This window comes from Sprattus sprattus, assembly GCF_963457725.1.
Source record: "Sprattus sprattus genome assembly, chromosome: 15".
Taxonomy (NCBI): Eukaryota; Metazoa; Chordata; class Actinopteri; order Clupeiformes; family Clupeidae; genus Sprattus; species Sprattus sprattus.
The window spans coordinates 19,308,159-19,323,852 of record NC_137913.1 but is presented as its reverse complement, the minus strand read 5'-3'; the positions used below and the strand labels follow the sequence as shown (position 1 = coordinate 19,323,852).

General features: G+C 46.6%; 1 protein-coding gene across 1 annotated transcript in view; it reads right to left on the bottom strand.

The window, feature by feature from the left end:
* The window catches only part of LOC308376323 (uncharacterized protein), a gene marked incomplete at both ends in the record, with an annotated part of 41,185 nt that extends 28,302 nt beyond the window's left edge, over nucleotides 1–12,883 (bottom strand). The window contains one exon of the mRNA XM_080852618.1: nucleotides 12,691–12,883. Within this exon, the coding sequence (XP_080708744.1) occupies nucleotides 12,691–12,883 (193 nt within the window). The remainder of the gene's footprint in view (nucleotides 1–12,690) is intronic.
* Nucleotides 12,884–15,694: the final 2,811 nt, after the last annotated feature.

Below are 15,694 nucleotides of genomic sequence, written 5' to 3'. Positions count from 1 at the left end.
AGTAGTAAATCCCCTGAGGCTTCTCCTGGGTGTTTCAAAATGTTTCCAAAAGCCTTGCTCTATCCCTCGTTCCCTTCCTTTTCTCTCCCCTTCTAGTGAATGAATCACAGAACTGGGGCTCTTACGGTGCAGATCCATACAAGCGATCTGGGCGACGCGATCTGGGCGACCCCATGCATTTCAACAGGAGCCAGCTCCATTGTGACGTAGAACAGCGATCTGAGCGACGCGCCTGATGAAAATTCGAACATGCTCAAACTTATGCAAATGAGGAGCGATTTTTCTCGTCTTTGACGGTTTGAAAAATCACTAGTCCAGTCTATTTCCACACGCTACACCACGCCCACTCAAAGCAATGGAATTTGATCGCGTCGCTCAGATCGCTTGAATGGATCTGCACCGTTAGAATGAATGACCTGCCTGCAACCCTTTGAGCCCGGTCTAATTTCTCTGGTAGCCCTTAAAAAGCCCTGACGAAGAGGGTGACGGGGGTGGGCTAAGTCACTGTTTATCCATGGTTCACCCCTGAAGGAGGAAGGGGAAAAAAACCTTAGCACCAGATGTTCCTGAAGGGCAGAGTTCTTGTCTTTCTCCTATTTTTTCCTCTTGCTTTTTTATAAGTCAGCAACTAACTCCCTGACCTCTCCCTCTTTGTTCCCTTGGTCCATGTGAACAGCCAGGGTCAGCGTGGGGTTGGGAGGGTTATCTGGAGGTCAACCCTACCCCTAATCCTCCACATACACACACACACACACACACAAACACACACACAACCATTCCAGTGAGCGCCAAGTGAACTGCCCCCCTCTCTGTCACGCCATGCCAAATGACTCTCTCCTCATCATCATTCTCCCTCAAGACATCCTGAGCTGCAGATGCTGTTTTTCTCTGTTTGCTGTCATCTGCCTCCCTCCCTCCTCTGTGGCCCCCCTTGACACACATGAAATCCATCTCCCACTCCACTTTAACCCTGTAAGGAAGTCCGAGGACACTTGTGGAGCAGTCGAGAGGTAAGGTGGCTTACACTCTGTTTCACACTTGTGCTCTGTCTCTCACCTCCTCATGTTGTCCTTCTCATGGCTGTTGTACCCTGATAATAACACAGCCTCAGAAAATGTTTCCGGTTCAAGAGAAAACATGTCGTTTTTTTCAGCTCTCAAGTCTTCTCACGACACAGTGTGTTTCAGGTGTTGCCTATGACTTGCAAACTTCAAGTAACAATGATCAATAGAAAACAGACAACAGGGCTCAACTAAAATGGCTTTAATTTACAGTTAAACACAAGTGATTCAAACTATAGTAGTCTAGTCTTCATCATCACTTTCAATAACACATTTTCGCTGCTTCTGAATTGTACTGACCTGTACTAAGTCCTATAACGTATTACCCGATATCAAAATGTCCCTGAGTTCTTGAGTCTTTATTCTTCAACTGTCATCAACTGTCATGGTACATTCAACTGGTTTCCTGTTCACAGATAATTTCATAATAGGAGTCCTGACTCTATCAGTAGTAAACATTACATGAATTTCCTCATGGCTGTTGCTGTCTATTAATATCGATATTTTTTTAAGATGACGTCACTCGAGGGCAATAATAACACTTATCAGGCCGGCGAGGAGGTCAATACGCGGCTGGCATGACTACCCTATAGCCAATCAGAATGCGTGTACTGTCGTTACCATATAATAAACTTTTTTGATGTGTCGCTGCATTTGATCTGACACCCTTTTGACTTTAGACAACCATGCTCCTGGCAGCCATGAACAGAAAATACAGAGCCAAACACTCAATAGGAAAGTTGGTATAATAAAGAGCCCATAAGTATAAAATTGTTGGGATCATGACTAGTAACAGCGGTGAGATTCTCAGAGAGATTTCTCCTTCTTAATCTGACACACGCAGTGGGAAATGAATCACAGACAGGTACTGAGGAAGGATTAAGCTGGTCATTTTGAGCAACACGCACACTGCCACAAAGGAAACTGACTAAGCACAGTCCACGCATCCCTTGTTAAGAACAACCAAATGTGGGTGTAATTACATTATATGTTGCCTAACTGGGCAGGGACATTCCAGAGTAATAGTAATCTCCTATTTGTTGTTGTTTCATGACACACTGTCACATTTGAGTTGTCGGCTGGCTTTGGGCATTGAGAGATGTGATCAACAATATGCCACACAAAAGCACTTTGAATTTCAAGGGTGGTAACTCTCATTATCAGCGAGATGACAAGCATTACTGAGTCCCGTCTGTTTGGAGAGCTAAATCGCAAAGCAAACAAGACCTCACCTGTCCTGTGAAACACACCTTTACAGCGCTCACATGAAGCTAAAGAGAGAGAAGGTGCACGCAGGTAATCAGTTTGCCTCGCACTTTCTTCACTCTCCTCTGAAGTGCACAGAAGAGAACAAAGGAGGCTATGAAGGTGGTTCCAGTCTGCATTTGGCTGATGTTGACCCTAATGGTTTATATTAGACTTTATGTTGTGTATAAATATGAGTATTTACAGTTAAACTAACTCAGGCTGATGAACACTAAATCCTCCATGATAGTGGTTGCTACAACTGTCACAGTTGTAAAATATAAGTTGATTAACGAGGAAGATATGTTCTTGACAGATGTGCTGAAACCATACAAATCTTTAAATTATTCAAGTTATTACAACAGAATGTTGTAGAGAGCCAGTTATTACAACAGAATGTTCAGCATTTAGGACATTGTTAAAACACCATTACATTTGCATCAAGTAATTAAAAGTCTTTAATTTCTTCCATTCCCCTGCTATGTACAAAGAGCAGATTAAACAGAATCCAGAATCCAAGCAGAGAACAGAAAACAAGATCAGGAACAAATACGAGCAAGCAGAAACAGGACAATATCAGACTAAGGCAAACAGGCACAGAAACGGAAATGGAGAAAATGACGCAGCAAACTGACAACGAACAATTGAAACAGCATGGTAAAAATGCAATGACTTACTAACAGAAAGACGGGTGATGGGAGGAAAGCAACAGGGAACAGCAAGTAACAAATAAGGTAATCAATGAGATCAGATTATAGGGCGGGGACAAGAGCACACAGGAACAGAACCAAAGCACATGGCACACATAACAAAAACGCATGGCAATACAAAACACAAACAAAGGCACATGGCAATACAAAACACAAACAAAACCACAAGAGAGACAAACAAACAAAATTGGGAAGTGGGAACACACAGGTAGGACTCAACTCAGGTGGAAGTCCTGACACTGCCAGCATATTCCTACACCTGTCTTCTGCTGTTGTACCAAAGCTGAACATCCAGAGTGACACTGACTGCTGACTGAGGCTAAGGGAAGCTAGTGGTGCTTTATGTTCATCCCTGTGATTCATCCATCTCAGCTCTGGGAACATACTGCAGTCCTTCTCCTCTCTAGACTGTGCACTAAGGCACACTGGGTTGGGCCTGGGGATTTTTTAGCTGTGGATCGGGGTGTTGTGCGCTGTGTTGGAAGGAGGCTGTGAGGCTATATTAGCAACAGCATCGGCGGCAGCAGTTTGTCATTGCAGTCATCAGTAACTGTCGCCATGGTGCCGCAAGCTTAATTAACCCACTCTCTCATTAGCATTCCCACCCCACTAGCTCACTATGCTTCACTGTAAGAAAGTTTATGTGTGTGTGTGTGTGTGTGTGTGTCCGTGTGTCCGTGTGAGTGTGTGTGTGTGTGTGTGTGTGTGTGTGTGTGAGAGAGAGAGAGAGAGAGAGAGAGAGAGAGAGAGAGAGAGAGAGAGAGAGGCCTGATTATCCGTTCGTACAGTTGCGGCCAATTACTGGGCCCAAATTGAACCGTATTAATCAAATCTTTTAGTATGGTGGCAAACTCCCAGATATCAGATTGCAGAAGGCTGCAAAAGTAATATGTCACTGTCAGTGTAGGCTTCACAGGCCTTTAGTGCAGAACATTAATGAGACGGCTGACTCTGAATGGTTGGTGCAATGCACAGCTTTATACCATTGGCCATTTGCTAGACATGGCAGAAGTGACACTGGGCATGCCTGCTGCTGTCCACATTCATTATTTTATTTATCTTTTCTTTCCTTTTCTCATTCTTGTCTTCCATTATTTTATGTTCTTCACCCCCTCCTTAACATACACACACATTCTCCCTCTTTTTCTTCTGACAAGCGTCAGGTTGAAGGCAAGAGAGTGGACGAAATGAACAGGGGGAGAGGAAGGATGGCTAGAGATTAGGAGTGAAAAGGAAGACAGAAGAATGGAGATATAAGGAGAAGGAGATACTGAGAGTGTAAGGGGCAACGGAGGACAATGCCGAGGGAGAAGGGGAGAAGGAAATGCTTAGACATAGTCAGCAGATAGTGACAGATGTGCTCGGCGCCCTCTGTGGGCACGACTCGGCCGTGAGCCACTGATTTTAAGGCTCCTCGTCTGACTCACGCACTTCCCTTACACGGATAAGAAGGTTACACCTTCCCATTTAAGTCCGCTACAAGTCTGGAACCGCCACTAACATCTCCCCGGGTCACTCGAAGTTCACCACAGTGGAAGGCGAGCTTTCATAACTAAGCTGTAGCCTTTAGCCTATAGCGGTAGCCTGTAAAAAAAAAAATATTAAAACCAAATATGGCCTCTCAACAATGTCGAGTTTTGATGGCCGCTTTAAATAAAAGTGTTACCCAGTGAGTTAGTGTGTGTGCACTCACAAAGGCGGGAGAATAAATGACAGGGTAATGATATTAAAAGCGCAAAGTTGTTAAGATGCCAAGTTAAGACACCATAAATCCAGTTGGGGCTCCCTCTCCCTGTCCCTTCACTGAGTAATTAAATTCGATTTATGAGGCGCATTACATCAGTGCGAGATTGTTCATATTCCGGCCGCCTTTATTAGACAGCCTGACAGGCGCCAAAAAATATTGTTGAAGTTCCCTGGCCCTTGCCGCCGAAAAGCCTCGCTCGGCACTCAGTCTTTTGTTGTGTCAGTCCTCTGTGGCGATGATGGATTAGGCTCTCCGTCTTCTCTCCTCCTCCTCCTCCCTCTCTAGCCCACTGTCGGAATGAGACTGCGAGGCTCCCGGTGACACCGCTAGACAGCTTTATCTTCATGGTAGTCAGCTACTCCCCCAACTCTCTTCCTCTCTCTTTGCCACTGACTCCCTCTTCCTGTCGAAGGAGAGCTGAGGTAGTAAAGGGACAAGTGTGTTTGTGTGTGTGTGTGTGTGTCGCAGATCTAGGTATGGGCGACATCGGCAGCCGCCCAAGGCTGTATCTTGCCGGGAGCGGCCCCACCACAACAAAAAAAAGAACGAAAAAAAAGTGAGTCAGTGTTTGTATTGTGTCAGCCTCTTCCTCTACAGAAACTTCCTAAAGTCTTACATGTGAAAACATACAATGTAGGCCTATTATATGCATGGTTGGGCATATTTGTACATGGGCTACTCTGCATGTGCATGACTAAAGAATTTAAGCATGTCATACCAAAAAAGTACAGTATCTTGATGGAGTAAACAAGAGAGAGTGAGAGAGTAGAAATTATAGCCTTCAAGATGAATGATGAGCTGCTGTGAAGTCTGGATGGCAGGCAGGCCCTCTGGTCGGGAGTCGGAGAGAGGTGAGTGGGAGGACTCTGCCAGGCAAGCACAAAACATCCAAGTGTGGGAGACGGCAGAAAGAAAAACACAGCGCTCAACAAATATCAAACACCGCATCAAGCACTCACGTCTCTGTCGGCTAATTATTCGGCTTCACTTTGATTCAAAGAAAACATGGAGGGTGAAAAGTCAGCACTTCAATTTTTTCGCTGACAAAAAAGGTGTTTACCACATCTTTGTGTTTGTGCATATGCATCTGGAGGGATCCTGTTCCTGGATACATTTGAAGTTAAAGTTGAGAACAGCCTCTGTTCCTCCAATCATCAATCCAGATTGCCCCTCCCCCCCCCCCCCCCCCCCCCAATGTTCAACACATAAGGAAAGTTGTCAAGAAACATGAAGTGGACAAGGCCTATCACCATCATTTTTATCAGTTATCTTCCTCGCCATTAAGGTTTTTGCAGAACATAGAAACATTCAGAAGTTCACAAGTTGACATTGCAATTGGTCACACTATAAAAGATGAGCGCTGCGAAAAGGAAGTTTAAAAAAAGCGAGGAAGGGGATTAAAAACGACAAAGAAGAAGTTCTCTCCAGAAGATGCTAATGAGCTGAGACAGTTTTATTATCATTATTAATTAGAGTTTTTCAAGCAAGCCGAATTAAATCAATAGGCTGGAGTGGAACACATTTCAGCAGCCCGCTCGGATCAATCACGGGCTTTTTTATCTGCATAACTGCCAATAAGCTCGCCTCGTTAGCACAGCGCTAACAGCAAGCAAGAGAAAAGATTGGCGCGCCGTCTAATTAGGCGGACATAGACCCGGCAACCATTTTTCTTCTCTGATTCACATTTAATCTCATTTGCAATTTTCCCCTCTATTTCGTTATCTAATTCTCTCGTTCACTCTCCACCACCACCCCCAACCCCCCCCCCCCCCCCCCCCCCCCCCCCACCCCCCACCCCCCTTCTCTGGGTCATTACGGGTAAACACAAATCAATGTGGGTCTTACACTGATTTAACTAGGCTTAACCACTTCACATCAGGTAAGTTGTTGAATGGGAAATTTCTAGAAGTAAGGAAAAGCATCTTGTGTTTGAGCATGAATAACCCTTAGCCTCTTGTTAATGCATCCATGACTAATTTTAAATTAGACTCAAAGGGTTAGAATGAAGTTGTACGATTGTGATTCATGCCGTGTCATCGAAAATTCCTAAGCCCAGCAACTGGGATGTTAAAACTTGGCTCTACAAAGCTGCTGAGTTCAACTCTGAAGGGACCAATACAGTTCTGTTTGTAAGCATTCCAGCAGACAGAAAGCCTGTTTACATGAGAACTTGCAAACAAATGTCCCCTTTGAACAAATGTCTCTCCATCCTTGACAGCCCCAAATTCAATTAATCCTCAGAGGAGAAAACACACTGAAACAAAAGAGTCTCTGGATCCAGTGCTGGATAATTGTGTTGTATTGGAGAGAAGTGTTGGCTGAAGTTGGCTGGGGAGAGTAAAGACATCAACCTTCCAGTTGGCTGACTTCCAGGGGCTTGACAGACTGATGTAGCCCATGAGGAGAGCCATTGGCTCAGGTGACTGCTCTGCCGTGACCTACGCACCCCACGGCTCCTGTTTCAGAGGCGCCAGAGCTCACTGTCAGAGGGACAAGGACTTTCATTTTTAACCCTAAATAAATCCATTGCTGTTTCTCTCCTTCCTGCATTCTCTCTTGTCTCTCCTCCGTTAACTCTGTCTCTTTTACACTCCCTCTCTCTCTCTCACTCTCTCTCTCTCTCTCTTTCTCTCTCTCTCACCGTCTATTTTTGCAGGCAGTGTGGCGGTGACTGTAACTAGTTGAGTCTGGAGCTGAGTGTGTCTGTCCCAGCACATTAGTGGTGCTGACAGCTGGTCCACCCCTCTCTCCACAGGCTCTGGACCAGCAGGGGTTAGGTCGGGGGGACAGAAGAAAGACGAGAGTGAAAGAGAGAGATCCCTGGATGGCTGAGAGCGGAGTACGCCTGCCTCCTCCTCCTTCACCCTAATCAAGATTGGGCTGCGAATTAAAAGGTAGCAATGCTCATTAACTTCATGTTCCCGACACATTATTTAATTTAACAGGGGCTTGTTCCTCTCGCCTTATGTTAGTGTCTCACTTCTCTTCTCTCTGCCCAGTCAGATCCTAGCCTGAGGGTATAAACGCCCCAGTCAATCCACCACACCCACCTCTTTCTCTCTTCCTCTAGCCCCCCCCCCCCCCTGTCCTCTGTCCCAACTGGACCACAACCATCCCCAGCAGGTACACGTGAGTATCAGCTGCCCAGGCTCCAGGCCCTAAGGTGCTGATGCTGCGGAGAGCTGCAGCCCCCGCGCTGTGACGGCCATGAGGTCATGAGTCCCGGCTTCAGTCGCTGCTTATGTAAACTCAGCGGGACGCCTGAAGAATAGGTCATCTCTCAGCGACCTCTCGGGGGTCCTCCTAAATGCCAAACGAGGTGGAGGGAGGGAGCCACATGCACTGTACACTGTGTGGAGTGTCTGTAGATTATGCAGTGTGTGTGTGTGTGTGTGTGTGTGTGTGTGTGTGTGTGTGTGTGTGTGTGTGTGTGTGTGTGTGTGTGTTGGTACAGCTGCCTTGTCCTTATAAATGTGGGAAGAGTAAGAGTTTAGACCTGTGCAGTAGAGTGTAACATTGGCACTATATCATAGTGACAGGCTGTGTCATCCTCCTTTCCTCTCCACTCCTTTCCCTTCCTCCCTCCTCCCTTCCCCCCTGTGGCGGAAGTGCAGTTCATCTGTTGCTAATTTATCGCCGTGCCTCATCCACTCCTGACAAGTCATTAGCTACACACACTGACAGAGCGCTCACGAAGCCCTTGTCCCCCATTTATTGTCTTTTTACAGTGTGGGAGCGACGCCGATTAATTAGCCGTTAAATCGCTGGCTGTCCCCTGAACCTCCGATGGCTGCCAAGGAGACACAAATGCAATAGGCTGATGAGTGTCCACACCTCCTATCTAACTCTCTCTAACTGTGTGTATTTGTATTTGTGGCTGCACAACTGAAATTGGAGTATATATACAGCCGCGGAAAAAATTAAGAGACCACTTCAAAATTATCAGTTTGTCTGGTTTTACTATTTATTGGTATGTGTTAAAGTAAAATGTACATTTTTGTTTTATTCTATAACCTACTGGCAACATTCCTACCAAATTTCAAATAAAAATATTGGCATTTAGATCATTTATTTGCAGAAAAATGACAATTGGTCAAAATAGCAAAAAAGATGCAGTGTCTTCAGATCTCGAATAATGCAAAGAAAACAAGCTCATATTCATTTTTAAACTACACAATACTAATGCTTTAACTTAGGAAGAGTTCAGAAATCAATATTTGGTGGAATAACCTTGATTTAAAATCACAACTTTCATGTGTCTTGGCATGCTCTCCACCAGTCTTTCACATTGCCGTTGGGTGACTTTGTGCTACTCCTGGCGCAAGAATTCAAGCAGCTCGGCTTCTTTTCATGGCTTGTGACCATCCATCTTCCTCTTGATCACATTTCAGAGTTTTTTTTATGGGATTCAGGTCTCTAAATTGGCCTGGCCATGACAGGGTCCTGATCGGGTGATGCTCCATCCACACCTTTACTGGCCTGGCTGTGTGGCATGGAGCATTGCCCTGCTGGAAAAAACACTTCTCAGAGTTGGGGAACATTGTCAGAGCAAAAGGAAGCAAGTTTTTCTTCCGGGACAACGTTGTACTTTGCCTGGCTGAGGTTTGTAAAAGACCATAAGGATTGAACCAAAGCCGACTGGAGGGTCTCCTAGTTCGTCTTCTCTGATGAGTCCAATTTCACAGTAGGTGCAAGACTCTGTGGCTTGTAGGCCTCTCCAGGTCTCCGTCTAACCATCAGACGACCATGTGTTGGGCAAAGCTGAAAATTGGACTCATCAGAGAAGACGAACTAGGAGACCCTCCAGTCCGCTTTGGTTCAATCCTTATGGTCTTTTACAAACCTCAGCCAGGCAAAGTACAACGTTGTCCCGGAAGAAAAACTTGCTTCCTTTTGCTCTGACAATGTTCCCCAACTCTGAGAAGTGTTTTTTCCAGCAGGGCAATGCTCCATGCCACACAGCCAGGCCAGTAAAGGTGTGGATGGAGTATCACCAGATCAGGACCCTGTCATGGCCAGCCCAATTTCGAGACCTGAATCCCATAAAAAAAAACTCTGAAATCTGATCAAGAGGAAGATGGATGGTCACAAGCCATGAAAAGAAGCCGAGCGGCTTGAATTCTTGCGCCAGGAGTAGCATAAAGTCACCCAACGGCAATGTGAAAGACTGGTGGAGAGCATGCCAAGACACATGAAAGTTGTGATTTTAAATCAAGGTTATTCCACCAAATATTGATTTCTGAACTCTTCCTAAGTTAAAGCATTAGTATTGTGTAGTTTAAGAATGAATATGAGCTTGTTTTCTTTGCATTATTCGAGATCTGAAGACACTGCATCTTTTTTGCTATTTTGACCAATTGTCATTTTTCTGCAAATAAATGATCTAAATGACAATATTTTTATTTGAAATTTGGTAGGAATGTTGCCAGTAGGTTATAGAATAAAACTAAAATGTACATTTTACTTTAACACATACCAATAAATAGTAAAACCAGAGAAACTGATAATTTTGAAGTGGTCTCTTAATTTTTTCCGCGGCTGTATATAGGTATATAGATTTATATAGTATAGTATATGGATCATCTGAAAGCATCAGGGACTTTTCACTTTTTGTTTTATTCTTTTACCCATTATCATCATTAATGCTGGGGTGATGGTGGAGGTGGACTCTTGTAATGTTTTGACCAAATAAAGTGGCTTTTAGAGCTCAACCCTCTCTCTTGATCCACTTCCTCTCTTTCTCTCTCTCCACCCTATCTCTGTTGGGAAATAGGCACAGTAATGGACTGAGGGCATGAGTGTTTTTATTACATAGGACAAACGCACTGAGTGTGTGGGATACTTGTGTATGTTCAGGGATGATTGTCCACAGTTGGTTCTGGTATGAAGTGTTCTAGTTCAAAGACAGCACACTTGTCAGGAGGATGAGTGTATTTACATCACATAGTGACGAGCAGAGAGAGATATTGTGTGCTTGTTTGAAAGAGACACAGATGGAATATGTCTGTGAGTTTGTGTGTGGGTGCATACAGGAAGATGTACTATGTGCATGTTTGCTTGTGGGCGTGTGGAAGCTGAAGGTATGTGGATTGCTGTTGGTGGAAAGCAAAGGAAGTGTGTGTGTGTGTGTGTGTGCGTGTCTGCATGGGTGTGCGTGTGTGTGTGTGTGTATGTGTGTGTGTGTGTGTGTGTGTGTGTGTGTGTGTGTGTGTGTGTGTGTATGTGTGTGCATCGGTCTGTTGTGTGTGTGTGTGTGTGTGTGACTATCTCCATGTGTCCTCTAAAAGTGGTGCAGTGCACAGCCGGCCAGGTAAAAATAAAAGCCCAGCTCTCCCAACACCAGGTGTCCCAGAGACTGTGTCCTTGTATGGCAAAGCTAGTCTACCAGGTTCTGTGTTTGTACACTCCAGTTTCCTCCCCCCTCCCTCTCTTTCTCTCTCAGGCAGCTCTTCCCATTTATAAGAGTCTCATAATTACATCCCAGGCGCATGATAAATGACAAACACTAGCTGCCGCGCGGGTCGCCCTGGCTTCTCTCACCGCGCTGAGATGTTCCCCTGGACGTTAACGTCTGACACGCCACTTCCTTGCAGGATAAATGGAGAGCGGTGCTGCCGCTGCTCTCGTTATCATGCTCTCGTAAGTCACCACACACACACACACACGCACACACACACACACACACACACACACACACACACACACGTGCACGCACACACACGCACACACACACACACGCACACTTTAACATGGAGATACACACATTCATTGTATTACTTGCACACCCACACAGAGAGACCTGCATGCATGTTTTTCACTTTTTTGTATTTGTTTTTCACCGACTCCCACGTATACATAGATAACAAGCCAAGCCAATGCATACATATACAGTACACACGCACTTATGCAGTCTCGCACGATCCAGTCTTTACAGACCACATACTGTACAATACATACAATATATACAAAACATACAATCTGAAATTCACGCATAGGCTATATAGTTTCTCCCTCTGTCTGTTGCAAACACGTACACACACATACACACACACATACACACACACACACACACACACACACATGCACACGATGATTATTCAGTCCTTGAACTTCAGAGGCTGTCTGATAAGTGTTCAAACTGAATTATACTGTGAAGTCAAATCTCCAAGGAATGGACTCACTTTGAGACTGTGCGGTAATAATAGACGGCCAACTAGTCAGGCTCTCTGGAACACTCCAGTGGACTCCCCTATGTTATGTAGAATGTGACTTTTAGCTTGTTAATCTGTTGTATTGAAAATAATTATTGTAATCAACTAACCTGTGCAAAAAACACACATGTGTTCACTCTTTCTCCTTCTCTTCAACCCTTGCTTAGTATCTTTCTCTCTCATTCTCTCTTCCTGTCTCTCTTTCTCATTCTCTCTGTCTCTCTTTCTCATTTTCTCTCTCTCTCTCTCTCTCTCTCTCTCTCTCTCGCTCTCTCTCTCTCTCTCTCAAGGGCACGCTCCAGTAAAGCAGCATTGGAAAACAGGGACCTGATGGATAGGGAGTGGAGCCGGCGGCGCAGACAGAGCCCCTAATGTGGCATAAATAAGGCCAGTGCGCCCCGATAGCTCTCCACAGACAATGTAAATTACACTGTCAGGCACAGTCACTTTCCTGCTCACGCTGCCGCTAACAAGAGCTGCCCCGCAAACACGCCGACAAGGAGACTGGGGTGACCTGCGATAGGGGAGGAGGGATTAATTAATAAATGAAACCACTTTTAGCGCTGTAGCCATCACTCTTCCTCCCCCCTCTCTCTCTCCACCCCCCTTATCCCTCCCCCCTCTCTTTTTCTCCCGGCAACCTCCCACACACACACACACACAGAGTGGAGTCCATGATTTATATCTCTCCCTCATTTGTACCCCCTCTCCAGCACCCCCAAACCCCCATACGGCCTGCCCTCGTTCTTCCTCCGAGCGATCTTGGCGAAGGTCGCGGCTGCCCGCATCTGTGACGAAGAGCAGGGGCCGCCGACCACAGGCGGCCATGTTTGCCGGAACGTTCCCCCGCTGGCTACTCCCACCACCACCACTGCGGGCCTTGTGCCTCTCGGGCAGCCAGTTGTTCATCACAGCATATCGCTTAGCACACACACACACACACACCAGCCATGGGGCACGCCATCATCTAGCCATCATTACACACATCATTAGGCCTAGGTCAGCTGCAAGAAGGCATTTTGAGAGTCTACGCGGTATTGAATGGTGGACACACACATGCGCACATACACACTGCTTCCAGTCCTGCTCTTTCTTCTTCCTTATTGGTGACAGATTTCAGTCAGTCTTATTAAAAGTCCCAGAAGGTGGGAGGATGAAGTCACATTGCAGAACCATAATCTGCCCATCCATCAACTCGATCAAGTATCAAGTCATCTATCATCAGGAAACAAAACTGATATAGTGGTATTAATAAACAACAATTTTCTTCTTCAGTGTAAAAGCTGAAGGCAAAATCTGTCAGAAGCTGTTAAGTGAGCTAACTGTATTAATGCATGCTTTCTGCTCGGGGCGACCATCAAGGGAAAGCCTGCAACCTATTTGTGTTTACCCACGGCTGGCAACCCACGGTGGCACATACAAATGAAGCCAGCAGTACAGCACGCACACCCAGCAAACGAATACATTAGGAAATTAGAGGTACACTGAGTCAAAAGAGCCAGCTTGCACCAACAAACACAGCCTTTCACTTGGCTGACTCCAATGCATTTGCCAACAGAGCCTCGCACACCCCCCCCCCCCCCCACACACACACCCCACCGCCAAACCCGCCTCCCTCCCAGTGCATTAAAAAAAAAAACTATTCTGCACTCTTGCTGTCAAACATTTCCCCCGCTGCTCACACTGAAAGAAAAAAAGTGTTTCCCACCGCTGACAGCCAGAATAGATGGCCTCCATTACGCCGCGCTACAAACACATTCCGACCGGATGAAGGTGCAGCAAATTATCCCTGGCGCGGGCTTACGACGAGGGCCAGGAAATGTCACACTAATGGGGTCAACGCGCTCAGCGCCTGCGCGGAAAATACACAAACTCTCCACTCCACGCCACACGCTCTTTCCCCACTCTGTTCCTGTGGCGGGCTGTCACTCACTCACACTCCAACACACACACACACACACACATACACACACACACACACACACACACACACAAACACACACACAGGCACAAACCCTCTCGTGCACAGACCTGAACTCCACAGGACATCCTTCTCTTGTGCATCTCAAACAGAGGAAGCACCAACTGTTTGAGCAGGGATGGCTGACGATCTTGTTTGATGTGCGAGTGGGCAGTAGTGTGGGTCGGTAGGAGAGTTGGAAAGGAAGGAAATGTCCTCCTACCTTCCCAAACATTTTGGACGTGACCCACTGCATAGCACCTGTCACTCTGCCGTCACTCTTCTTCTTTGCCTCATTCTCTGTTTCCTCAGCCTGGAGATATGAATCTGAGGTCCTCCTTGGCCCCCCACCCTTTTTCTGTCAGATCCCACAAACGTCAACCCAAGCAGGAAAACTGCCATTGTCTTCTCTCCTTTCTCATTCGCTTGTTTGTCGCTCTCTTGTTGTTTCTCGTCTCCGTGAGATTCCAGAGAGGGCTCCCTTTATCTAATCGTCCTTTGAGACCCTCCAGGCCTGAGACCTCCTCACCCCCTAACCCAGTAGGGTGGTTCCCTCATGGAAGGGCTGGCCTAATAAACACAAACAGACCCACACCCCTCCCCACACACCCTGCCTCCTCTCTCTATTTCTCTCTCTCTCCCTCCCCCACACACAAACACATACATACATGTGATCAAACAGACTAACACTTCCTACCTATCACACGCACCCATACATGAAATTACATATACCCATACACACACACACACACACACACATGCACGCCCCTCCTGCGACCGTGCTGCCCCCTCCTGCAGAGCACCCAGCTGAGGCAGTGGGGGCAGAGAGGGCCCATGTGACAGGACATATTATACCTGGCCACTGACAGGTGGAACGGGGTCAACCTCGCTGTCAAAGGAGGGGAGCAGAGAGGACAGGAGAAAGGGAGGAGGAGGAGGAGGAGAAGAGAGAGAGAGGGTAGTTGGAGTGGGAGGCGAGGGTAAGAAGCAGGGGGCTCTTTGAGCCTGAATGGCATTCACACGAACATCTCTGGAATTCCATTTATCCCTCTTTTCTTCGCCTGGCTTTCTGTGGCAGTTAGGGTGTGTGTGTGTGTGTGTGTGTGTGTGTGTGTGTGTGTGTGTGTGTGTGTGTGTGTTTTATCTCACTGAGGTCTGAGGGGATGATTTATGATGGTGACACCTGACTCAGATCCTCACTGAGCCCCTATCACTCAGTGACAATGTGTCAGCCTGGCAGTGGACACTGGTATGCAAGGGGGGGCGAGATAGTGTCCAGGGTACTGCTTTTTATTGGTGTGTGTATGGGGTGGGGTGCTAGTTAAAGGGTTTCTGTTAAAGAAATGTCTGTGCATGTTTGTTGCTGTGCTTGCATGAGTGAGTATGTTATTGGTATGTGGATCTGTGTGTAAGTATGTGTGTGTGTGTGTGTGTGTGTGTGTGTGTGTGTGTGTTTAAGAGTGGGGGTGTAAGGACACACACACACACACACACACATCTCTACTGAATCCTCAGCCCTGCTTTGTCTCCCTCTCCCGCGCTGGGCCACGTTCTCCTCTGCTGGGTCATAGGGACCATCCCTTTCCTGTCAGCGCCACTGCCCCATTTAGCCTGCGCCCATTAATCAAGCTGTAAATGAAGTCACAGGTTTATTAGGCGGCAGTAAACCAATCCCTCCTGCCCGGCTGCTACGACTTTCAGCCCCGGCTCAGACTTTGCTGACAGAGCTTCCCCCCCACTCACGCCCCCATCTCCTCTAA